We start from the raw sequence: 27,271 nt of genomic DNA on the forward strand, positions 1-27,271 counted from the left end.
ATTTGCATTATGGGACCCGAAAGCTTTTTAAGGCAAAGATTCTCTCATTTTGACATGGTGAAACTTTGCTGAGTAAAACATAATAATAATAATGCAATTGTTCAAGCGTCTCCAAATGTAATGAAGACTTGTCGAAGTGACACTTTTGCAAGGGCCACATAATGTCCATTCTGAACTTGCAAAGAATTGATCCTTCAGTGTGCTCTCAAAGAAGCTCTCAAATGTCTCAGGTAGAGGCTTTTCCTCGTCTTGCTAACTTACAGGTCCTACAGAAATGGTAAAGATAAGATTTGACAGTATCCAGCCAAAGAGTCCCAGCAGTACAAGGATTTCCACTTGTGCAATGGAAGAACCCCCCACTCCCCCTAATGTACCCCCTAATCTGTTTTTGGAGTCCCCCCCCCCCAACCCTCTGGAGCAGATTTGGGGAGGGGACAAGCTGCACGAAGGAGAAGGGGGAGGAAGTTCTGTTGCACAAGGGGAAATCCTTGCACTGACAGAAGTCATTCGTTGGATGCCACCCAAGGTCTCCCAGTTCGAAGGTCAACTCTTGAGTCTGGCCTTCCTAAAGGTTACTAGAGCATAGATGACAGAAGTTAGGCTGTCCCTGTCCAAACAAGGGGCACAGCTGGGCCACTAGCCGAAGCTGATGGAAGTCACTCTGTGCCATCAAGGCCACCTGAGCCTCAAGCAACAGCAAAGGGTTCAGAAGTACGCCCAAGCTACATACCCACTCCTTCAGAGGGAGTGTAACCCCATCAAGAGCAAGCAATCTCCCATCCATCTGGTCTAGGGAATGGCCCACTAACAGTGCACCCATCTTATCTGGACTACAGGAAGGCTGTACAAAACCGATTTGTTTTAGGATGCAATGGGGTTAGCACCATTAAACACTTTTGTTCCTTCCTGAAGGTGCCGAGTCTACATGTTTACACCATTGAGTTGACACACGGGGAATTTACATGGCAGGTGAAGAGGAAATTCAAGCACTTCCAAGAGTTTCACAGGGAACTGCTTCGGTACAAAGCTTTCATTCGGATCCCCATCCCTACAAGAAGGTAACAACCGCACAAAGGCCTTTCTAGGCCATGATTTGCTTGTGGTGGAATTTCCTCATGGTATTTTAGGTTCCACAGGACATAAAATCCATTTCCAGAAAACGAATGGAATACCTTGAACGTTTAGCGCTCATTTCTGTGTTATTTGATTCCAGGGGGGAAAAACCTGTTTGCAGCCCTAAAAATCACGGGAGTAAAAAGTGACAAATCTGGGGGAACCGAAGTACACATGTGTGGAAAGGATGACTGTGTAGTGACATCGCCCAGTGACGTTCTTTGTTGTGTCACACCACACACACCGGCGTGAATGAAATTTAGCACGGCATGCTGGTATACTTACAGAAAAGCCACAATTCCATAACACAGCAGAACAGCTGTAATTTGCTAATGAAGCTGGGAATTGTAGCTCTGTGGGTTCTGCAGCCTTAACAAACTGCAGCTCCCAGGATTCTCTGTGACTGCAAAAGTGGTATAAGAATGCTTTCAATGTGGCCTGTTTACCTTAACATGTGAGATTCTGTTCTCCTGCATGGGGGGGGGGGCAGAATACATGATCATTGTAAAAATTTGAAAACCAATAAAAAAGATTTGGCAAAAAATGCCCCCAGACAACCCGGTCGCTGTATTTTTCAGACACACGGTCCGAAGGCAGACCATCAAAAGGGGAGAGGCAAGGCAAATGCCAAACCTACCGCGCACCTCTGACAATATGGCCAGAGAAGAACACCTGTCCAGCAGAAGGGTAAGCCTCCTTCCTCTTGTAGGTAGTCTTCAACCCTATTCCAAGCCCTTCTCTCAGGCCTTGGGGACTCTCCCTGAACCACACCCCCTCTCCCCAGGCCACGTACCCTCTGTGCCTCTGCTTCACAACTCAATTGTTTCTGCCTGGCTGGAATTTGCCCTTGAACTCTGATGATGTTTCTTGCTTGGTCTGGATGAAAGACAGAGAGGGGAGTGTGAGTTTATGTCAGGAACTGGCTGGATACTGATGACTGGGCACCGGGAGAAAGTGGGTTGGAGACTGACTTTGAAGAAGGGATCCATGACCTGGGGGAGCCGTTGCAGCCAGGAGAAGAGAGTCAGAGGCAGGAGAAGCTGCAGGATTGGAGAGGGAAGAACCAGGTGCAGGAGGAGGGAGAGATAGGTCAGGCTGGCTTCCACACCTCCTCCTCCTGTCCCAGTCTCTCCTGCTCCACTGTCTCCCAGGACCAGAAGAGGGGTGAAGAGGGAGGAACGGAAGGTTACCTGCAGGCGTAGTCTTCGCCTAACTGTGCACAGCTTGGAGGGGGGGGGATACATAAGCTGAAGCCTCTCTGTTGTGGCAGCTGCCTCATTGGGTGCACACCTAGGAGAAACTGACAGTTGTAGGACTGGTGGACATGCCTTTTCCTAACGTGCAAGTGTGCTTTTTGACAATAAAGACTTAGTTCCTTCCTTGCCTGACAGCGCTGTGACAGTTTGTGTAGAAGCCAGCTTGCAGCACACGGGTACAATTTGCATTCATTGTCCTACCCAGTCAGCCACTGGCATGTGGGAATGTGGCCTTCAAGATCATAAATGTGCACCACCCCTGCCTGGCCTATTGATATCGACTTAAACTTATTGATATTAACAGCTGACCACCCCTAGCTTGACCGGAGTGGCGCCTTGGACAACAGAATGGGATTTTGCAATGACAACAGATGTGCAGTGGTAACTCCCCAAGTCAATGGCTGGTGTGTGTGTGTGTGTGTGTGTGTGTGTGTGTGTGTGTGTGTAAGTACCGTAAGTTCTTCTCTGCCAGCCTCCAGCAGCCAAGAGGAGTGTTGCTGGGGATGGGGTGCCCCAATGCGTGGAGGCCCCAAGTACCTCCTAGCAATTCTGCCATCAGGGCACAGATAGGGCACTGGTGGCTTTGGATGCGAGGGGGGTGCTAGCAAGGAGAAAAGGGAAAGGAAGCCATTGCCCCACTTTCTGCTCTGGCCAGCATGAGTTGGCTGGGCTTTGGATGCCATGTTGGCTCCTCTGCCCTGATTCTCCCAGACCCCAGTTAAGTTCAGATCGCTCTGGCTGCCGATGCTCTTGTAGTCGAACAGGCAGAAAGAGACACATCCAGGAGGAAGCATGACAAATATGGGTTAGACGCAAGCATCGCCCACCTACATTTTTTCTCTGCCAGCAAACTGTTGCTAGCAGTGGAGGATTTGTGAAAAGGCGAACATTTCAGGTGCGAACCTGCCCGTAGTCTTGTGCACAACACTTCGAACATGCTTCTTGTTTTGCATCCATTGTGTTCACCGTGAATAAATGCAGTCAGGCGGGTTAGGTGTGGAAGGAGTGGAGCGAGTGATAATCCATACATGACAACTGCAATTCTCTGCGCTGTCTTCCTTTTACTTTTCTGCACATGTCAAGTTTCTAGTCCTTCCACGTAACACTTGCCCTGGCACCTGGGATCTCTTTCTCTTTCCCCTTCATTCTTTGGGCACCTGCTATTAATCATTCCTTTCCATTTCCTTCTTCCACTCCTGCCCCCCCCCCCTTTTCTCATGACAGAGAGCAACAGCTAGGTTCAGGTTGCTAGTTCAAATGGAGGCTTGTTTGTTTGTACTGCTTGGACTTTTCTGATTCTGAAAAGCAACGATAACCCGAGTAAGAAATGAGATGCAATAGAGTATTTTGCGTTTTGCCTTGCAGAAACAACTGGAAGATTACTTAACAAACCTCCTGAAAATGCCATTGTACAGAAACTACCACGGAACGGTAAGCGATGAACCGTGACACGCGCCTCTTCCCTTTGCTTTTGTTTGCTAAGTTTATTTTATTTTATTATTTATTTCACAATGTTTGTATACTGCTTGATTGTAGAAAAACAACAACAGCAACTCAAAGCTGTTTACAAAAGTTCTTCCAGGGTCACACAGCAATTGCACAAGCAGCCTGGGGTTAAAAGCAGCTTGGTTAAAAGAAGAAGAAGAAGAAGTCTTAGCCAGTTAGTTGTATCGGTTTCAGTGTATTTAATTTATTTTTAATTGGTTTCAATCTGCATAAATTTTTCATATCAATAGAAATCGTATATTGCTTTTGGTTACAGAAGATGCATAGAAGGCAGAGCTATAGTAGCTAATATGGTGCCCTCCAGAAGTTGCTGACTACAACTCCCATGATCCCATGGCTGGGGTCATGGGAGTTATAGTCCACAACATCTGAACAGGACCTCATTCTCTGCATCCACCTGATGTATAGGTTGCTCTAGGAGCCATCACAGAAGAGGTACAGTGGTACCTTGGTTCTCAAACTTAATCCATTTCAGAACTCCGTTCCAAAACCAAAGTGTTCCAAAACCAAGGCGCGTTTTCCCATAGAAAGTAATGCAAAATGGATTAATCCTTTCCAAACTTTTAAAAACAACCCCTAAAACAGCGATTTAACATGAATTTTACTATCTAACGGGACCATTGATCCATAAAATGAAAGCAGTAAACAATGTACTGTGGTCACGCAATCAGTCAGTAGCTGAACTGGGTTCCACACAGTCACAAAAATGAATCAAAAAAGAGCCGCAAAAACAAAAATGCAAAATAAATAGCAAAAACAGATAGACCTCAGTGTAACACTCAAAACGGAAGTGTGGTACTCAAAATGGAAACGTGGCACTCAAAACAAAGCACATTCGTCTTCCGAAAAACATTTGCAAACCAGAACACTTAGTTCCGGATTTGCAGTGTTTGGGTTCCAAGTTGTTTGAGTACCAAGGTGTCTGAGAACCAATGTACCACTGTATTCCCTTCTGTGTGAAATGAAAAGAGAATATGTCTTACAAGAGGAGAATACCTCTTGCTGTCTACAGATTTTTGTAAATATTAAGATTAAACATAAGCAACACAAGTAAGTGTTTTTTTTAAAGTGTGCTTCCGGATAAATCAAAGACTTCTTTTTTGTTGTTGTTGAGAATCAGAACATGCCTAACTGATTAATATATCTGATTCATTTACTAAAGATTGCGGTTATACAAGTCATCCAAGTGCACTTCTAGGGGCGCACACCAGGATCTCTTTCCATGTTGCACAGGATACTTGGAGCGGGACAGATTTTAGACCCTGTGCAAGCATAAACTTAACCATAGTTTGTTTTCCCTAACTATGGTTGAGCATAAACATCTGCACTTAGCCAGCCTTGATAAGAGGCAGCTTCCTACCTCTTAAAGTTCTCTGTTTTCAAGGCAAGTAAGAGACCTTCCTTATTTTTCCTGATAACTGCTCTCTGAGAGTAGGTCTTAGCTTGGCAGACTAAATCACGATTCCACCAAATTGCATACAAAATGTGCATATTAAGAGAAATTAGCACTAAAATGCTGATTAATCTTCATGAGGGCTTTTAAAAAAATCACAGACAGATGTAGAAATGTGAAGAGGACTGGGCTGAAGATTGGAGAAATTGAGAGAAACCAAGATTGACAGATCTCCTCACCCCTACATGGCAAATGGTTGTTTACATTCTATGCTAGTGATCTTCCCAGAAGCATCTGCCTGGCAACTGAAATCCCTTTGAGAGGTTTCATAGGAAGTGATTCATAAATCAAATGAAATAAATAAATAGTTTTAAAGCAATTGCAGGAGTAGATGGACCCTTGGCCTGATCCAGTGGAGCTCTTATATTCCTAGCAGAGTTATGGCAACAAGTCTGCAGTATGGACTGGCCATGTGGTGCAGATGCCTGATGATCGTCTTCCAAAGCAACTACTCTATTCCGAACTTAAAAATGGAAAGCGTAATGCTAGTGGTCAACAAAAGAGGTTTAAAGATTCTCTCAAGGCAAATCTAAAAAAATGTATTTTAAACACTGACAACTGGGAGACACTGGCCTGCGAGCACTCAAGCTGGAGAACAGCCTTTACCAAAGGTGTTATGGGCTTTGAAGTAACTCAATCTCAGGACGCAAGGGAGAAGCATGCTAATAGGAAGGCACGCTTGGCAAATCGACACCATGATCAACTCCCGCCTGGAAACCAATGTCCCCACTGTGGAAGGACATGTGGATCCAGAATTGGCCTCCACAGTCACGGACTCATTGTTAAAACCGTGTTTATGGAAGACAATCTTACTCGACTACGAGTGATCGCCAAAGAAAAAAGAAGAAGAAGATACAGTGGTACCTCTACTTACGAATTTAATGCATTCCGAACATTTGTAAGTCGAAAAAAATTGTAAGTCGAATCCCATGGGAATGCATTGGGAGAAAAAAATTCGTAAGTCGATGCAACCCTATCTAAAAATTCGTAAGTAGAAAAAATCCTATCTAAACCACATCCAAGATGGTGGACAGAGCTCCATTCGTAAGTAGAGTTATTCGTAAGTAGAGGTACCACTGTAATTGCCTTCTGCTCTTAGAAGCAATGTTATGCCAACTTGGCACCCATAAATGCTGAGTCATTGGAGAAGCTTAAAGTACATAATGCTTTGTCTAAAATTCTGCTCTTGTGTGTGCTGCCACAAAGAGACAGCCACACCTCCCTCTTTAGATCTGGCAATGTTTTCCAAGGGCCGTGCATTGTGTGGGGAGTATTTCTCTAACGCATCTTAAATGAAGGCTAGTCCTGGTAGCAGAGATGAATTAAAATACGTAAAGGAGGTCGTTTCATGCCAGAGCCTCTTTATGTTTTGACTCGTGAGACACAGGTTCTCTCCTGCCATCACTCACTTGCAGAAAGACACACAACACACACACACACAGAGAGAGAGAGAGAGAGAGAGAACGTTCCTTGTTTCTACTGTGATATTAGATTTAGTTTCATCTTGGGATAGCTCAGACTCTTAATCTCAGGTTTGTGGGTTCAAGCCCCATGTTGGAAAAAAGATTCCTACATCGTAAGGGGTTGGACCAGATGAACTGGCGGGAGGGGCAAATTCTCCATGGTTTCAAAAGTGGCTTACTGTGTGTGCCATGGCAGGCAGTTCCTAATGCTTTCAAAATAGAAGCTGAAAACAAAACAGAAGCTTCCTAGAACTAGAGGAGTGGTTCTTTGGGTTCTGATAGCAGCCTCATACCCTGCATCGCTCAGGAATTATGAGAAACCGAAAGAATCAGTGCAGTTTTGTAAGGGTCAGCCCACTATATTGATTCAAAATGGCACCCAACTGTATCTAAGCACAGATCCAAAATGTGTTTCTTGGTCTCGGGAACCATCATGCAGAATTTGGTTTAGACACCTTAAGACAGCCATCCCCAAACTTCAGCCCTCCAGAGGTTTTGGACTACAGTTCCCATCTTCCCCGACCACTGGTCCTGCTAGCTATGGATCATGGGAGTTGTAGGCCAAAACATCTGGAGGGCCGCAGTTTGGGGATGCCTGTCTTAAGAGGTAGCAGACAAATAAGCAGCTTTCAAAAATATACCATAGGTGCTAACAAGAGGTACCATATTTGTTTCCCACCTAAATGGAACATGAAAGAAATAGCTGCCAGAAAACGAGGCCTGCTGCTGGTGCCACATCGCATCAAGTTTTCCTTCAGTTTTGGCTTTTAAGAATCTGAATTGTGCAGTCGACGGGCACAAAAGGTCCATTGGGTTTATCTGCACTTAACAGCTGTCACTTTGCCGCTTGCATTGCATTCCCACTGTTCCCTTCAGTCGATCTCTCCTCGATGTTCTTCTTTTGATGCAACAATAGGCATTGATACCAAATCCTTCACATTCCTCTGCTCCATAGCTAGGCTATTCCTGCCACAGATCATTCAGAAACCTAAGTGGGTTATTGAGCCTTTCTGAGGACAGCTGGGAGTGGGTCAAATTTCAAGCACAGACACAGAGGATGAAGCTATCCTCTCTATATGGCATTTCTTGGTGATGGAAACCTGCAGGTTTTAAAGGCATTTTGTGTTGCTCTTAATGATCGCTTGGGTAACATTCAGAATCTGAGTGACCTGAAAATCTGCAGAAGCAGAGCCTTACTTTGAAATAAATGCCTATGGCAGTTAGGGATGAGTGAATCCGTCTGATTCTCCCTGATTCTCATTTTTGAAATCTTAGCTTCAATCCTCCATATTTCCACACTGGTTTGCAATTCAAAATAAATAAATCATGAAAATTCTTCTGCATTTTAGTGCACACTTCTCTGAAAAATGGTTTAATGCAATTTTGCATAATATACATAATATACATTCTGCCCGGACACTGAGGTCCAGCACCGAGGGCCTTCTGGCAGTTCCCTCATTGCGAGAAGCCAAGTTGCAGGGAACTAGGCAGAGGGCCTTCTCGGTGGTGGCACCTGCCCTGTGGAACGCCCTCCCAACAGATGTCAAAGAGGAAAACAACTACCAGACTTTTAGAAGACATCTGAAGGCAGCCCTGTTCAGGGAGGCTTTTAATGTTTAATAGATTACTGTGTTTTATTTTTCTGTTGGAAGCCGCCCAGGGTGGCTGGGGAGGCCCAGCCAGATGGGCGGGGTATAAATAAAAAATTATTATTATTATTATTATTATTATTATTATTATTATTATTATTATTATTGCCAAGTAATTTTCCCTAATAGAATGCTTTTTCATTAGCTATTGTACTAATATATATGCATTTTAAGGCACATTTTATCCTTGTATGTGCATTTTTATACACATTACTTAGCTGGAGAACTGTATTGGAAAATTCAGAGACGTGCCAGTTTTAAAGGATGGCTGTGTTTCAATTTGCATATTGTTTTGACAAATCTGAATTAGATTCATTTTTCAGGGTGAGCTGAATCAAAATTCTCCCCAATCCCCGATGGCAGCCATTAAAAAAAAAAATCACACATGCATACATCTTTTTCGTTTTAAAAAATGAGCAAAGTAATGTGCTAAAGATAAAATGCAAGATTTAAATGATGACAATACTGATGACTTTTAGCACAAGTTACTTTCTCAATCAGGGACCCGGGTGGCGCTGTGGTTAAACCGCTGAGCCTAGGGCTTGCTGATCAGAAGGTCGGCGGTTCGAATCCCTGTGACGGGGTGAGCTCCCGTTGCTTGGTCCCAGCTCCTGCCAACCTAGCAGTTCGAAAGCACGTCAAAATGCAAGTAGATAAATAGGAACCGCTACAGCGGGAAGGTAAACGGCGTTTCCATGTGCTGCTCTGTTTCGCCAGAAGTGGCTTTGTCATGCTGGCCACATGACCAGGAAGCTATACGCTGGCTCCCTCGGCCAATAATGCGAGATGAGCGCGCAACCCCAGAGTCGGTCACGACTGGACCTAATGGTCAGGGGTCCCTTTACCTTTACCTTACTTTCTCAATCACTGCTGTGAGAGAAAAAAATCTTGTGGTTTCAACTTCCCGATACCAACCCACTGTCATGGGACCACCAGGGGTCAGTGGAGAGTCCAGGAAGTCGGGACAAGGGCTCTCTGATGAAGCCAGAACCTGGGATGCTAGCGTCTCACAGCATCCTTTGGAGGGTGGTGCTGGGGCTCAGATAGCGGTCCAGACCCTTGTGGATGCTGAGAGTGCCAGGTTTCCAGAGGGAAGGCTGGAGGGGTCAGACCACAGCGCTCAAGAGGGGGAGGCTTCAGAGGAGACAGCACCAGCCACTCAGCTAAGCAGCTCTGGTGGAGAGGCTGCTCCACCAGCCCCATCTCCCCAACAGCGAAGGGGGGGAAGAGGAGGGAGTAGAGGAGGAGATTCAAGGTGCCAAGGGCGTTCTGTTGGAGGAAGTCCCAACAGGGGGGTGGTGCTTCCACATTCTGAATCAGACTAGAACAGTCATGGATACTGATGCTCTGTCTTGTACATATGTATATAATAAAACTCTGTAAAAACCAAGCACAGAGTTTGGAGCATCTTACTCGTGAGAAAGCAACCAGCATCATTACACCCACCCTTCTTCTATCCTAGTACTGAGATCTGGGCACCCAGTGCATTATTAAAATGACCACTAACCTCAGATTATGGAAAAAGATTAACCCTGTTTGTTTGTTTTTAAGAGCTAATGCACTTTAACTTTCGTTATATAAGACTTTCGCCAAACGCAAGAATTCATGTATACAAAAATGCCACGCACGCACTGTCCAGAGATCCGTGCAGCGACAGTATATTGTACATACCTTGTGGGGAGGAACTATAGCTCAGTGGTAGCTCTTTGCATTTAGAAGATGCCAGGTTCAATCCTTGTCACCTCTAGTTAAAAGGGAAAGACCCTCTGCCTGAGACTCTGGACAGCCAGGGCCAGTCAGGGTAGATCAGGCACCCCCAAACTTCGGCCCTCCAGATGTTTTGGACTACAATTCCCATCATCCCGGACCACTGGTCCTGTTAGCTAGGGATCATGGGAGTTGTAGGCCAAAACATCTGGAGGGCCGCAGTTTGGGGATGCCTGGGGTAGATAATATTAGATCAATGTTCTGACCTGGCATGCATTCATTTCTGCCACAGAAGACGCGGTTGGCACTGCCTGCATTGGAATCTCCAGTTCAGGATGGAATGGTGCTTGGATTCGTGAGCCAAATCCAGATGTTAGTTAGGCCATTGTTAGTCTGAGGTAGGATAAGGATGGGTTCAAAGGCAACGCCGCATACACACCTCTTGTCCCCATCACAAACTCACAGGGTGGTGGTAGTAAGGAAACAGCCACCTTTGTGCGTGGGCCCTGTACCCCCCCAAGTGCCCCAGACCTTCAACTACTTTCTGGACTTTTGCATTCAGATAATAGGTATCCTTTTTGTATTTTCAGCTGGAATTCCTTGGTGTAAGTCAGCTGTCATTTATCCATGATCTTGGACCAAAGGGCATGTAAGTTTCGTTGTTTCCTTGCTTCTAAAACATATATCCTGCGCTTTGCCCATAGACAAAGTGGAGGCTTCTTTCTCAAGACTGTGCCTGCAAAAGTTTCGGGGCGCATGTGCTGCCCCCGCTCCAGACAGCAAGCATGCGGTAACGTTGGGGAAGCACTGAAGAACAGCTGATCAATCGAAATGATATGCGGGCAGCCCAATACTACTGTTGTATCAGGGACATGTTGCATAATACACATGTAAAAATGCAAACAAACCCCAGTCTGGAGGGGCCCTTCAACTAGGAGCTGTTCACCTGAACAAACAGGAATACATTAAAGGCAAGCCCTTTATGGAAATTGTTAGAAAATGACATCCCTTATTGGAAATAATTTATGGTATGTAAAATGGGATTGCATCAAAGTCTCCTTGCATGACTGTAATCTGGCTTAAAAGACTTCAGTAGTGGTGAAGACAGGTTTTGCGTATAGACGTCTCTTTGCAACAGGTTGCAAACTATTGCTTCTTCCAAGTGCTTGCTAAAGCAATGTTTTCTCTCTCTGCTCTTTGCTTTCAGAGAGGGCATGATTATGAAAAGGTCTGGAGGACATAGAATACCTGGTTTGAATTGCTGTGGGCAAGGACAGCTGTGCTACCGGTGGTCAAAGAGGTACTTTTATAAAAATTGACTTTTCAGGTTTGTACAGTGGGGTGGGGAGTATTTTTCCAGCCTTATGCCAAACCTTTGGGCTCCAGTTGCGTATAATGCGGAGCCTAACTATGGTTTAACATGAATGAAAAAACATGTTGGGCACATTTTGAAAATTGTAGCTACTTCACTCCTCCCCTGGTCTCACTGCCACCATGACACCAGGAGCTAAACCATGGCTTGGCTTAGCAATACATCCAAATCTAGCCTTGTGGTTTGTCTTGTCTCCCCTAAACAAACCATGAACGGTGAGACAAACCATGAGCCCAGATTGAGATGCAAGCCATATAATGTGAAGCCCAACAATGTCTTCATCATTCCCATGTCAGCAGGAGTGAAGTGGCCTCAATTTTCCAAACGTGCACCGGCATGTTTGCTCATTTACGCTAAGCCATAGTTTTGCTTAGGATTTACATGCAAAGCAAGCCGATGACAGCAAAAAGAATTGCTTAAGGAAAAAAATTACCTGCAGGTGCTACATCTAATCCATGATCTCACACCTAGTTTAGCATCCAGAAGGATCTGAGTGAAACAGCACAATTGTGATTCCCAACAACAGGTATACGGAGAATACTGCCTCCAATGTAGGACGTAAGATATCACCAGCAGCCACTGATAGTCTTATATTCCATGGTTTTGTCTAATCTTCTAAATTGGTGGCCATCACTACTTCTTGTGGGAGTGAGTTCCATAGTTCTAGCATTATGACAGAGGCAGAAAATCTTTCCTCTGTCTGCTTTGTCAACGCCACACATAAACTTACACACCTCCGGTTTTCTAAACTAAAAGCCCCAAATGTAACCTGTAACGTAAACATAGGGGAGTTGATCCAATGCCTTGGTTATTTTGGTTGCCCTTTTCTGAACCTTTCCCCATTCTTTTTGAGCTGCAGCAACCAGAATTGGGCCACACTTTCCCAAGTAAACAATCCTTTTTGCTATACCCTGGTTAAAATTGAGTACATATTCTAGCAATCAGATAAATTGCTTTAGGATAGAATTCAGCTTCTAGAAGATACAGTCTTCCGTGCCTGTCTATTAGGATGGTTGAAAGCTGGGGCTGTCTTTTAAAGAGCAAGGAGGTGGAGTTTGATTTGAGAGAAGATGCATTAGTAGTTACTGGATTGAGTCGATAAAAGGTCTGTCTGAGTCAGCTCTTGGCTGCACACCGAGATCACCTGTTGAATTAAGATCAATTTGAATACTGTTGCTAATGCTCCCAAGATTCAAATTTTGCAGGTTTTTGGGACCTGCTCAGAAAACACTCCTGTCTAAACAAACTATTTTATAGGCAGGCTTATGTCTTACGCATCCAGTTGAATTGTCATACTTTTAACTTTCAGCACTTTGTGTTTCTAATGTGTGTGGGGGTGGGGACTTTAAGTATGAATATTCAGTGCTGAACAGAACAATCCTATGCCTACTTATTTGAAAGTTATTTCGGGTAATTAATTCTTCCAAAGAGTGCTGCCTTAGTAGCCTTTGAGTGCTTTTTAGACAAATGTATGTAGTTGCATTCAGACTTAGTCTTGTTCATTTCAGTGAGTCTACCCTATATCTGATTAAATCTGGATCCAACCCAATAGTAGCAGTACCCTTGATTTGGCTGGCTTTAAGATATTTTCCCGTCCTAGATTCAGTCTGATGCTATCAGCCTGTCTTCCCTTTTCCCTCAACACAGTTGTCAGAGGTTCTTGCGACTACTCTAGAGTAACGATGCTCTGCATGCTTGTCTTTAAACAGTTTTTATTAGTGCAGTCTATTTACAGTGAGACAGGTGTGTAAAACATGTCTGCTCATTCTGATGCAGAATCCGGCACTGCCCCCCCCCCACGTGATCTACTCCAAAATAGGAGTCTCGGGACAGTGAAACTCCTCCCTCTCTTTCTCCTGTGTAATTCCGGAACCGGAGGAAAGGGTCTATGCTCCATGCTTTCCTTTTCTCCCTTCTCCCCCTCTCTTTCCTCCCTCCTGTGTAGCCGGGGCTCTCCCATGCTGCTGGAGCTCTGGCCCTCTCTCTCCACTTCCTGACTAGCCTCCTCAGAGCCCTCGCTTCCATCACTGCTTGGGGAGGAGCTACTTCTGATGCAAGGGGGAGGTTCTCTGTACTTTCTCCCCCTTACAACAGCATATTAATTGTGCCTCTTGCCATTTTCACCCTCTCGGGTTGCAATCTAAGCAAACTGTCTAAGGAGTGAATCTCACTGAACCCTGCTCAGCATTGTAGTGTCAAAAGACTCAACCTGCCTCTTCCTTGCTTAACAACAAAATTCTCTTAAGCCTGTTTTCCCTCTTCCTCCTTAAAAAAAAGTCTTTCGTTATGCGCCAAAGGCAGATGTGAGACAACCTTGAGTGTGCCAACTCAGCAAAAGTGCATTGTGTTCCCTGCCTCATTGTCCGTTCCGAGAAGTAGCGGGCTGTCCTGAGGCATCTCACAAAAACTCGATTCAGTCTGCAATGAGAACACGATGCAGAGCTCTGGTCCTGGGTCTATGTTACACTCAAGTCATTGTCTCCGCCAACCAGCTTTGCCACCAGAGAAATGACCTCAATCCCTCATGGGGCATCCAATGTCTGGCTCAACTCCTGTCAAGGGGAAGGCAGAGGCGAATCCTTTGCAGATATGGCAGACAGCAGAATCCCCCAAGGCCTAGTCTATCTAACACACTTACTGTGAGCAGCTTGGGTCTGCTATGAGGTGGGGTGGAGCCCCTCGCTCAACTGAGGGGAAAGCCCCAGCTTCCTCGTCCTCTTTGGCAACACAAATGAATGAAGCAATGCAAGGGGGGGGGATGAGAGGGGCTGGCATGTGTGCTTTGCACTCAGGTCCTGCTTACAAGCATCCCATAGTTGGCCACTCCCTGGCATCTCCAGTTAGGGCTAGGACGAAAGCCCTGTCTGAAACCCAGGAGAGCTGCTTCCAGCCAGTTGTAGGCAATAGTGAGGTCAATGGACCAATTATCTGACTCAGTCTAAGGCAACTCCCTAAGTTCCTATGTCTCAGGTTCTCCACACAGGGCTGTGAGAGACCTCTGCTGGAAACAATGGACTACTGCTGCCAGTCAATGTAGACAGCACTGAGCTATTTGGACCAATGGGCCCTGACTAAAGCACCTTCCTATGTTCCTAAGCACAATTTCCTTCCCCTTGGGGTAAATGCATGCATTCCAAGAACGAAGCTTTGCAAAATGTGCGTTTCAGAACATCAGTTACGTGTGCCCATACCCAGGTGGTAAAAATAGCTTTGAAGAGATTTTAGCTATAAACCAGCTCCTCCTCTCACACTTCTTAGGATGTGTATGTTGAAGAAAGTGATTGCCATCTCTCTCCCCACCCCACCCAAATCGGTATCTGTTGTGCTGCGGAGCCTGTTGCTTGGCAATTAAACCTTTTTTCAAAGCATTGCAGTACTCTTCCCATTAACTTTACTGGAATTAAGGAAGCATGCTTTTATAAATAAACCATTCGGAATTCTGATGCACGTGTGTCACAGCCCTGCAGTGCTGGGCCTTAGGTGCTCACACAACGAGATGAATCGGGAGCCGGGAGTCACAAGCCAAAGGGACGGGAGTGAGGGCTGGAATTGTCAAGGCACAAATCCCAGTCTAACCTGGAAGCCTCGTTTATTTCTGGGTTGGGCAAACCAGTGGCAGGTCTGCATTTGTCACTAGCCCAGGCTCCATATTGTGGCTTACCATCCTGGGCAGCACCACTCTGGCCAGGTCCACACAGAGAGAGAAAACCAAGGTGGTAGAATCCTGAGGTGGCAGGGAGTGAGCTGCTTTTCAAAGGTGGTATTGCCCAGGTTACCTGAAATTATCGTATCTCCTCATATGAACCTACACGGGTGCTAATGACCTCAAGTGAGGGAATTTCTCTCGGTCAACATCAACACCAGAAGCCCAGTTGGTGACACAAAGAGAGAGCCTTTTCTGTGGTGTTCCCTCCCAAGAGAAGTGGTTATTATTATTATTATTATTATTATTATTATTATTATTATTATTAGAGTTTATATACTGCCCTATACCCAGATGTCTCAGGGTGGTTCACAGAAAATATCACAGCATATATAATCAGAATAAAAACAACAACCCAATAACACCCCTCCAGAAAAGAGCCACATTTAAAAGGGTATAGGATGTCAAACAGACATTCAGACGCCTGGTTAAAAATGAATGCTTTTGCCTGGTGCCTAAAGGTGTGTGATGAAGGTGCCAGGTGAACTTCCCTGGGGAGAGCATTCCACAGACGGGGAGCCACTGCAGAGAAGGCCCCGTTCTCGTGTTGCCACCCTCCGGATCTATCGAGGAGGAGGCACACGAAGGAGGGTCTCAGAAGATTAGAAGGTTAGAGTGGTTCCCTCTTGGCCACCCTTCCGCTGATAGGGCTAAACAGGGCTGCTTTCAGATGTCTTCTAAAAGTCTGGTAGATGTTTTTCTCTTTGACATCTGGTGGGAGGGAGTTCCACAGGGCGGGCGCCACTACCTCTGGCCCTCTGCCTGGTTCCCTGCAACTTGGCTTCTCGCAATGAGGGCCCTTGGTACTGGACCTCAGTGTCTGGGCAGAACGATGGGGGTGGAGACGCTCCTTCAGGTATACTGGACCGAGGCCATTTACAGGATTGCAATCTGGAGTTTCTCCCACTCCTACCTAGTGTTAAAAGAATTCTAAGGTCCCAAATATAAAATAAACGTTCATAAATGTACAAGGCAAACACACACATAAGTATGTAAACCACATGTTTTAAATAGTACAGGAGAGCAATCCTGAAGCCATTTTGACTCTCCCAAATTGACCTCAAATATTTCTCTGCAAGGAGGAATAAAATGGGAAAGTCTCTCCATTGCCTTTTGCTTACCTGTCTTAAGGGCGTATTTGTGTATGAATAGGGTCAGGGCCGTCTTAAGCATGTCGGGCGCCCTGGTCCTGTGGTGCGGAGGGGGTTGGACTGGATGGCCCTTGTGTCTCTTCCAACTCTATGATTCTATGAAAGATCAGGCTTACTAGCTGCTTTGCTTCTCAATATTCTCTGATTGGCCTCTGTTATTTTCTCCTACCGATAGGGAACCCACTTAAGGACTCTATATGGGCTCTTGGATACCCCATAAGGGAAAAGGAGCAGTTGTTTCCTATAACACTAGAGATGGCGAAGATTTTACCCATGGCTTTCTGTGTGCAGAGCAGATGTTCAACCACCGAGCCACAGCCACTTGGGCTTTTAATGTTTAATACATTATTGTATTGTATTTTTCTGTTGGAAGCCACCCTGAGTGGCTGGGGAAACCCAGCCAGATGGGCGGAGTATAAACAATATTTTTTTAAAAAAAAATTTTTTTGCAAACACATGTACTAAAAAACAATTAACCCTATAAAAAAGCCTGATTAATTAGGAACAGTTTTGTAATTGATCGCAAAGGGTTTTCATTGATTCAGCTACCAATTAATGGGCTAAATGTTGAAGCCCCGATGAATATATGTAATTTTGTGTGTGTTTGTTTTGTATCTCTTTCCTAGGTGGCTTGTAGTCAAGGACTCTTTTCTCTTGTACATGAAACCAGACAGTGGAGCCATTTCCTTTGTCTTACTGGTAGATAAAGCGTTCAGCATAAAGATTGGCAAGAAAGAGACAGAAACGAAACACGGGCTGCGAATAGACAATCTCTCCAGGTGAGACGTTTCCACGCCATGCCTTGTGGTTAGGAATGTGGGAGAGATTCGATTCAGTTCACATTGAAAGGCAAACTTTGCATCTCCTTTGCACCATTGAAACAATACAGCAAATTGAAACACAGCCATTCTCCGAAGTTCACACTTCTCCAGATTGGGGTGCAGTTACACACCCACGTAATGTGTGCAAAAAAAAAAAGAAAAGAAAGGGAATATGCTAGGATCAAAGTGTAAGCACACACACGTATATATATTAAAGTAATGTATGCAAATGAATTATATTAGGAGAAATTGCTTTGCAAGAATGTTTATATTAGGCAAAATTGCATGGGTATTTGTTAGGCAAAATTCACACTAAAATGCTATTGAGTGGGGAGGGAAATGCAGACTGACGTAGAGATGTGGAGAACGGAACTTAATACTGGGAAAACGAAAAACTGAGAGAAGCCATAGTTGGGATATTTGTTCAACTCCCCATTCGTGACACTCTTCATTATTCACCTGACTGAAGAAGACTTGTCAAATATTGATAACCTTGTGATACATGACCACTTGCTCTCTGCGCTTTGGGCCTCCTTGGTAACTTTAATAGCTGCTATATATAGCACGGTCAGATTCAGCATTGTGCTGTTTGTGGAGAAGGATCTCAACGGATGTTAGCTAAACGAAGGTGGGCAGGGTAGTGTGAAGACCTTGCTACGGTATCTTCAGCTGCCATATTCGGGGCCAAGGAAGAATTTCTCCTGTAGACAAATTCCCTCACTTCCTGCGTTGTAGACTCTCAGCACAGTCTACAAGGGAAAGGCTGTAGCTCAGTCTCAGAGCATCTGCTTTGCATTCAGAAAGCCCTGGGTTCAATCCCCAGAGTCTCCAGGCAGTGGTTTGGAAAACAGCTGGTGCTGCAGAGGGCAGCAAATTTTGAGGGAAATGTCCAAAACGGCCCCACTGTGTTCATGCATCCATCTTCCTGCATGGATTAGGGACATTGCTTTTGGATCACCATCTCTATATAGTGCCAGCTTCCGAAACAAAGCTACGCACCTTGTTAAGCGATCATCAATAAAATGACAATAACCTGCATGCCCAGTCAGCATAAGAAGACCCCCTGCTGGATCAGGCCAAAGGCTCATATAGTCCAGCAGTCTATTCACACAGTGGCCAGCCAGATACCTATGGGAAATCTGCAAACAGGACCCGAGTTCAGGAGCACTCTCCTTCCTTGTGACTTTCAGTAACTAGTATTCAGAGAGATAAAGGTAAAGGTAAAGGGGCCCCTGACCATCAGGTCCAGTCGTGTCTGACTCTGGGGTTGTGGCGCTCATCTCGCTCTATATGCCAAGGGAGCCAGTGTTTGTCCGCAGACAGCTTCCGGGTCATGTGGCCAGCATGACAAAGCTGCTTCTGGTGAACCAGAGCAGCACACGGAAATGCCGTTTACCTTCCCCCCTATTTATCTACTTGCACTTTGATGTGCTTTCGAACTGCTAGGTGGGCAGGAGCTGGGACCGAGCAATGGGAGTTCACCCTGTTGCAGGGATTCGAACTGCTGACCTTCTGATCAGCAAGCCCTAGACTCTGTGATTTAACCCACAGCGCCACCTGGGTCACCATTCAGAGAGATACTGCCTCCCAAATCAAGATTATTATTATTTTTTGGTCTTCATTCTCTTTTCTTTTAATGTGAACCGCCCTGAGACCTTCGGGTATAGGGCAGTATAGAAATAAAATAAATAAATTATAATAATAAATAATTCCCCCCCCTCTCATTGCATGGCTTTATTTCCCCCTTCTAGGTCACTGATTTTGAAGTGCAACAGCTATCGACATGCTCTCTGGTGGTGCCAAGGGATAGAAGAATTCATTCAGAAAAACGGCACAAACTTCCTCAAACATCACAGATTTGGCTCATACGCAGCTATCCAGGAGGACACCTTGGCAAAGTGGTAAGAGGTGGCTTACTGCTCTCTGCTCTCATAGCTTTCCCCGGCGTGAGATGCAGTGAGGTGCAAAACCTGTTGAATCTCTGCCTGTTGATGACATAGGAACCATACCATCAAAAAGGGGGAGGGGGAGGGGGTGGCCGCGATGTTCTCTAAGCTAGTTTCTGTGGACTCCAGTGCACAAACCCCCAAATGTGATGTAATTATACCACGAAGAATCTCTGCCTTTCAGCTTTTTGTGGGCAATTGGCCTTCCTAATGAAACTGTCTATTACACCTTGATTAAGATTTAATAAATTGCCGACCAAAATAACCCCCTCAAGCTACTGCTTGTCCAGTAGGAGTAAACATCCAGGAATTATACAGCTAAAGTTCCAACTGGGGAAATGGAACTGCAGGGAAAGGTTTTTTTAACACACACACGCTCACACATACACAGGTCCCAATCTATTGTGGCTGCTTTTATTTTATGTTTATAAAAAAAAGTGGGTGGTTATATGTATGGATGCCCTACATTCAGGACTTTCCTTTAAGACAGTCCTCACCACTACAGAGCACAAGTAATTCTTCTTTCTTTTTCTGTTTTTTTGCTGCCCATTGCACCATTTTGTGTTAGCAATTTTATCAATGCATGGGGCATAAATAAATAAATAAATAAATAAATATTATTATTATTATTATTATTATTATTATTATTATTATTATTGTCGTCATCATCATCATTTTTCCTTTTCTTTTCCAGAAAAAGGAGCACTCCTATATCACATCTACTTTGTCCTCTAGCGACCCAAAATATTCTTGTTTGTTGTTAAAACTCATTTGTTTTGTAACACGTTCATTAAAATCATAATCAGTTCATTCTTTTTAAATTTTTGGTTCATACTGTATATTTTTGGGCGGGGCGGGGGGGAGATTACTTAACCTTCAGTCTGTGTGTGTGTGTAGCAGACAACAGACACCACACACAGTGACCGGGAGCTATTTTGGGGTGGGGGGGGTGGCAGCTGCCAGGAGCAGTGAATGAAGTCGCTTCTCTTCCCCCCAGCCGCCGAATGACTCTTCTTTTCATATCTGTTTGTATCCCTCTGTCTTTGTTCCAAACTACAGGAAAAGCTAACCCTATGAGCCTGCTGGGCATATCTCTGCTATTCCCCTTCCTCCCCTCTTTTCCTCTCAGTTGGACAGAAATCAAACTAATGCCGTTGCTTTTAGGTACGTGAATGCAAAAGGGTACTTTGAAGACGTCGCCAATGCCATGGAAGCTGCCAAAGAAGAGATTTTCATCACAGATTGGTGGTTAGTATTTCATTTGCACGGTTTGATTTTCTATCTCTGTCTGTCTTGCACAAACATGCACATTTACCTCCTAAAGTGTTCCCAGGAACCAGGTTTGTGGGGTTAAGAAAAATCCAGCTAGATTCCATGTTGCATCACAAACCATGCTGGCTAGGGGCTGATGGGAGTTGTAGTTCAAAACATCTGGAGGGCACCGGGTTGACCGTCTTCCATTAAAATGTTCTAAGGCTGCCCTGTTAAGGGCCCTTTCAGCATGGAGGCTGAACAGCAGGACCAGATGGTTTGGAAACAGAAACAACCGTCGCAGAGACAGGGTGTTTTATGTTGCTTTGCTGTAAAGGTCTTTTCAGGACACTTGGCCAGGAAACCAAATTGGAACCAGCCAAAAAGGAAAAGAAGAGAGAGAAGTAACTTTTCAACCAGTTTTCCATGTTGGCGTTTTCACCTTCTTGTGAAAAATCCAGTTTTATAAGCTGACTTCTCTTAACACTTAGCAGCTGAATTGAAAGATGTGAGGCGCAAAGACTGGCCCTCAAATTACAGGGGAGGGGATACTTGCCCGTTTATCTTTTCTACCAGTTCTCTAAGCTACTGTTTCCAGAATCTTCCAGCTCCCCACTTTCCCCTTATCATTCAAGCACTGGTGCAGACTGGATTTTATGTCATCATCCACCCAGAGTGGCAGCCACTATTATTGTTGTTGTTGTTGTTGTTGTTGTTTAGTCGTTTAGTCGTGTCCGGCTCTTCGTGACCCCATGGACCATAGCACGCCTTATTATTATTCACACACATTTGTTCCGTTCCCATATAAAGGGCAATATTTACATCTAAATATGCAACATAGAAGTGAGGCAAGCGGAACTAGGACTGAGTGAAAACGTCACCCACCCACACCCAAAAAAATTGACGGCTCATTTACAGTTGGCAAAATTGGAGAGGGAGAGAGGGTGTGGATTATTTGCAAGTTTTTGTAGTGCTTGCCTGGTAACATTTGTGGCAGTGATAGGGCAGAAGGAAAGGAGACCTAACAGTAGGTGGACTGGCAGAATCGTCCCTTGACCGGTCATTAGTAAGGCCACATTTGCACCATACATTTAAGGCACTCTGAAGTCATGGCTTGCCCTCAAGAATTCTGGGAGTTGTAGTTTATTAAAAGTGCTGAGACTTGTTAGAAGAGCCCACTTTCCTTTGCAGATCTCCATTTCCCACAGTTCTCTGAGAAGAGAGGTGGATCGTTAAACTTCTCTGTGAGGGGAATAGGTAGGGTTGCCATATTTCAAAAAGTAAAAACCAGGACACACCAAAAGTTGTTGAGCTTTTATTATTGCCTAAGATCCAAAGCACCGCCTTTCAGAAATTCTGAGGTTGGTGGGGCAAGAAGACACTGTTCCATTCCGATTCATGTTTGCCATATTTAGCTCTGTTTCCATTCTTCATTCGTTTGACTTATGACAAAAAACTGTGTTATTCCTCTTGCTGTCAGCTGTTTGGCAGAACTTTACATAGTTAATTATGTAATTAATTACACAGTTAATTATGTAATTATTCTGTTACTCCACACCATTCATTTCGATGGGAAGGGAACATCATCAGTTACGTATTGTTTGGAGACTGAAGATTGTAACAGCAAACGGCGATCATATCTGTCAAATTGATTTGCATTCTGGATGCGGGATGAAAAAGCGAACATTGGCAATTTAAGCTTCTGTTTCCATCAGAGTTCTCCAATGCTCCATTCAGCCTAATGAACCAGCCTCTAGTGATTTGCAGCTGGGCACTTTTCCATTTTGAATGTGTTTTTTTAAATAAAAAAAACCACCAGTACCATCAATTTAGCTCCCACTGCAAACCGCCAACCCCCTTGCATAATGTAGCCTTGATATGAGAGGCAATTTTTTGTGTGAAAAATGCTAGGACCTAAAAAATGGCCACCCAAAATCTACCCCCAAATAATAATAATAATAATAATAATAATAATAATAATAATAATAATAATAAATTATTTATACCCCGCCCATCTGGCTGGATTTCCCCAGCCACTCTGGGCGGCTTCCAACAGAAAAATAAAATATAGTAATCAGCTTTCGCCATCTGAAACCACCCCATTTCATCCTGACCCCTGATTCCATGCCCCAAATTCAGGGACTTCTCTCCTTTGCATGGCTCACTTTCAGCAATGGATTCAGGCTGGAAAAAAAGATTCCTTGGAGTGACGGAGCATGGGGCAGTAGATTCAGTTCGCCTAGCACCCCCTGTGTGTACCTTTTGTACACACCTCCCGTTCCTTTACAAATGATAAATATGGCAGCCCCCAACATGTTGAATTTGCCCTAAGTGCTGCCACCCTAAGCTCACGTACTGGGGAGTACGTCTTGCGGCACCCACTGGAAAGTAAACACCATTACGTTTTGCGCTGCGTGAATGGATTTGGGCCTAATTTACAAAACAGCTGCAGTAATTTCAGAATAATTCATGTTGGCTAAGCTAGCATGGTCTCCTGCATGCGCTCTGGATTTAACACTTCTGCTGCTCCTCCTCAGAACTTGAGTGACAAATTCCTCCGTGAGGTCACTCCACAAACAATAGATTTGTTGACTCAATCACAGATGTCGGCCGTTACATATACTGCAGCATTGTTGAAAACAATGGATAAAAAGCACATTCAGAAAATAAATCATTGCAAGGGGCTTTTTATTTATGAATGCATCAGGGCGGAGACGCTGTTTTTACAGATGTAGGTAGGAGTGGCCTTTGATGCCTGAGATTTGTGTTTTCAGAACCTACCCTATTCTTCTGAAGGTGACCTGTTGAACTGTTTTTAATTCTGAGTTTTTAATTGTTGTGACCTGCCCTGGGACCTGCTTTTGAAGGGCAGGTAATAGATCTACTACTAGTACTATTACTAATAAAAACAATTTTCAATAGCTATGCTTATATTTGAAAATATATTTGAAGTGAGTACAACCAACTTTTCTTTCTTTCTTTCTTTCTTTCTTTCTTTCTTTCTTTCTTTCTTTCTTTCTTTCTTTCTTTCTTTCTTTCTTTCTTTCTTTCTCTCTCTCTCTCTCTCTCTCTCTCTCTCTCTTTCTCTCTTTCTCTCTTTCTCTCTCTCTTACAGGCTGAGCCCAGAGATATTCATGAAACGACCAGTGGTGGAAGGCAACCGCTGGAGATTAGACTGCATTTTGAGGCGGAAAGCTGTAAGTTTGCTGTGTTCTCCGAATCTTTACACAGCTCTGAAAGCTAAGCCCAGAGGCACTGAGTTCCGCCTGACTTTGGGGGGGGGGGCTCGCCGTGTGCATGTGACATCACATGTGTGACACATGCTTGTGCCATCATGTGTGTTGGGAGGAGAAAGCTAGGCCAGACAAGGCCCAACACCACTGCAGGGAGGCTTGGCGGAGCCCGGCCCCTCGATATTGAACCTCTCCCCACATACTTTAGGGGGCTGAGGTGTCCTCATCCCCATACAGTTAGCGCCTATGGCTAGGCCAACATTATCCCCGTATTGCAGACAGGAAACTGAGGCTGAAAGAGAGTGGTTCACTTGTAAACACCTGGAGAAATTGAAGTGTTATAGGAATTATAAGGTCTCAAATATAGGATGAATGTTGACAATTGCACAAGGCAAACACACATACATAAGTATGTAAACCATAAAATAGTAGAGGAGAGCAATCCCAAAGCTGCCTTGGCTCTCCTAAAGGCTCTAAATATTTTCTCTGCCTCCTTAATCCCCCTTGCATAGCTGCCAAGTTTCCCCTTTTCTCGCGAGGAAGCCTATTCAGCATAAGGGAAAATCCCTGTAAAAAAGGGATAACTTGGCAGCTATGCCCCCTTGCCTGAGAACACGTAGCTAGATTGCAATCAGGGAAGTTCCTGAAGGAATTCCTCTCTTATATCTATGAACTTCTTTGGTATTAATTGTCATTGTTTTCCCAGATGCTCTGCATTGAGGGGGTGTCTGACTGGCATCCTGGTGGTCTTACCAAACCCTGTTCCCCCTCTGAAACAGCCATAGCTTGAGGATGGGGGAAGGAGTAACAAAGAGATTAGGAGCCGTCCTTGGATGCAAATAACCCCACCAGGGTTCCAGAGCCTTTGTAGAGTTTATAGGTGTTCAATCTGAACACTTAGGAAGCCCGGCTGATTTTTGTTGTAAGATGAAGCAGGCTTGCCCATCATTAATCCTGTGTTCCTGCCTGGTCTTGGCTGTTCTCTTCTCTGCGTACTCACTTTGGCCAACTGTGAATGATATAAACGTTGATAACGGTAGATAGCATAAATTGGCTTTTCAAGAAGTTGCCACCGCAATGCAGCCTGATTTATAACACGTGCCTGCTTTCAGAATGGATTCTCATTACACGGATAATGGTCCGCATCAATCTCCTCCAAGGGAGATAGAGATCTAATTAGGAGAGAATTTCACTTGGCTGTGTCCATACTCTATTGTTATGTGGGCTGGAGCGTGATATTGAGTTTGAGGTGAAAGATTATTTTAATGGGATCTTTCTGTCATCATCATAAAAGGCCTCGGTCAGGAGAACCTTAAGTGCCTTCTCAAGCTTTTACGGGTCAGAAAGGATTACTCCCTTCGTGGCAAAGTGGGCTCCGTCCCTGAATATTGTCTTGCACTTTGGGACTGAGATAGAAATCAAACAATCCATAACATTCAGACTCACGGAAGAGTAGGGAGAACACAAGATTCTTTATCACACTAGAGGGGAGAACAGTTTTCCTAGACACTGCAGGCAGGGTCAAGTTTGTTCTGATTTCAGAACTTGGGATTTCTAGGCCAGTCCTGTGATTATTATTTTTAGGGTAGGTGTGAGGAACCTTTGACTCTCCAGATGTTGGTAAACCTCAATTCCCATCACCCCTGATCATTGGCCATACTTTCTGGGACTGATGGGAGTTGTAGTTTATCAACACCTAGGGAACCAAAGGTTCCTCACTCTTGCTTTGGGGACTAACGAGGTTTTAAACACTGAGCAGTATTGTTAGAGTGAGTTTTTGGTTATTTAAGTATTCTTTATTTAGTTATGTAATTATTTATAGCCAGTCTAAAGTGGCTATAAAACACAATGCAAGAAAAACTTACAATAGCAGCACCGTTAACAAACATTTTAAATAATAATAATAATAATAATAATAATAATAATAATAATAATAATAAATTATTTATACCCGCCCATCTGGCTGGGTTTCCCCAGCCACTCTGGGCGGCTTCCAACAGAAAGATAAAACACAATAATCTATTAAACATTAAACGCCTCCCTGAACAGGGCTGCCTTCAGATGTCTTCTAAAAGTCTGGTAGTTGTTTTCCTCTTTGACATCTGTTGGGAGGGTGTTCCACAGGGCAGGTGCCACCACCGAGAAGGCCCTCTGCCTAGTTCCCTGCAACTTGGCTTCTCGCAACGAGGGAACCGCCAGAAGGCCCTTGGTGCTGGACCTCAGTGTCCGGGCAGAATGATGGAGGTGGAGACGCTCCTTCAGATATACTGGACCATAGGCCAGCTAAAATAAATGTCCTTTGCAATATAGAACTCTTGTAGAAAGAGACCCAGATTGCATGCAGCTCTAAGCCAAACCATGGCTTAGCTCAAACAAGCAAATGTGCAGGTTTCTGGTGCAAAGATTGTGGCCATGGTATTCCTCCTCTGTTCCTGCTTTCTCTTGGGCTAAGCCATGGTTTGGCTCCCCATTACCTCCAGATCCAGGCTCGTAGTTTGTCTCTCCCAGGAGAAGCATGAGCTGCAACCAAATCTCTTGATTTACTGTTTGTGGTTTCTCTGGAGGTGGAAACGATGTGGCTGCAGTCTTCACTCTGCCAACCTGCATGTTTGTTTTCTTGTCCATGCTGATCCATGGTTAAAACCAGGAGGGAGGATCAAGAAGCAATGCGTAAGTCAGTACCAAAGGATGTATCAGGAGACAGGACCAAGGAACAAGCCAAAAGTCAGGACCAATGAACAACTAAGGATATAGGAAGACTCCAGAGCTCAGGAAGGCCTCGTTGTTCAAGTGAAGCTCAAGCGGAACAGGAAGTCCTTTTATACTCCTGCCAGTTCTGCAAGATCCAATGGCTAGTGGGCAGAGTCAGTCCAGGGCCTCAGAATAGTTCACTGAGAAGCTGCTAGATACAACTCAGTAGCTTGCCACAGCAGCTCATGAGAGAAGAGTCCACATAAACTTCCCTGGGAAGCAAATTCCACAGCAGGTTACCACTACCAAAAAGGCCCTGCTCTTAGTTAATCACCGTAAGGTGGGTCGGCAGAATGATGACTTGAGTATCTGGGCAGATTTATCTGGGGAAGTGCTGTTCATGACTAGCAGAAGCAAAATGAGGAAAAAGATGTACATATTTTTTTGTACCTTGTTTGCTGTACACACGCAACAGACTTCAGTTTTCCTCCACAGTGGGAGACTTGGAATTTGGTCTTGCAAATGGAAGAGAATATGTTATAAAATGGCCACAAACAATCTTGTTTCTGACCGGTGGTCAGATCTGCATAGCGCCGTAACTCCTGTTTTGTTTCTTGACAGCAACAAGGGGTGAAAATCTTTGTGATGCTTTATAAAGAGGTGGAGCTTGCTCTTGGAATCAACAGTGAGTACAGCAAGCGTACCTTAATGCACCTGCACCCCAACATCAAGGTATTCATGCCCTTTATGATGTGCATGCTTATTAATTCCTTTTATAAAATTCACATTAAAAAAAAAAGAAATACCGTATTTTTCCATGTACAAGACGATATTTTTTATCCTTAGAAATAGTAGGCAAAATTATTTCAGGTCGTCTTATACACAGATAGCAGAGGGGGCATGGGCGATTGGTGGCAACAGCCAGCAGGAGATTGGCAGCGGCAATTGGGCGTGTG

General features: G+C 44.5%; 1 protein-coding gene across 3 annotated transcripts in view; it reads left to right on the top strand.

The window, feature by feature from the left end:
• The window catches only part of PLD1 (phospholipase D1), a 141,048-nt gene that overhangs the window by 72,761 nt on the left and 41,016 nt on the right, over positions 1–27,271 (top strand). For all 3 annotated transcript variants that reach the window (XM_035134148.2, XM_035134147.2, XM_035134149.2), the window contains exons 4-13: positions 913–1,058; positions 1,692–1,800; positions 3,735–3,800; positions 10,738–10,796; positions 11,355–11,447; positions 17,000–17,152; positions 18,946–19,095; positions 20,305–20,388; positions 23,507–23,588; positions 26,937–27,047. In XM_035134148.2, coding sequence (XP_034990039.1) covers positions 913–1,058; positions 1,692–1,800; positions 3,735–3,800; positions 10,738–10,796; positions 11,355–11,447; positions 17,000–17,152; positions 18,946–19,095; positions 20,305–20,388; positions 23,507–23,588; positions 26,937–27,047 — 1,053 coding nt within the window. The remainder of the gene's footprint in view (positions 1–912; positions 1,059–1,691; positions 1,801–3,734; positions 3,801–10,737; positions 10,797–11,354; positions 11,448–16,999; positions 17,153–18,945; positions 19,096–20,304; positions 20,389–23,506; positions 23,589–26,936; positions 27,048–27,271) is intronic.

The sequence above is a fragment of the Zootoca vivipara genome, chromosome 5, assembly GCF_963506605.1.
Source record: "Zootoca vivipara chromosome 5, rZooViv1.1, whole genome shotgun sequence".
Lineage (NCBI taxonomy): Eukaryota > Metazoa > Chordata > Lepidosauria > Squamata > Lacertidae > Zootoca > Zootoca vivipara.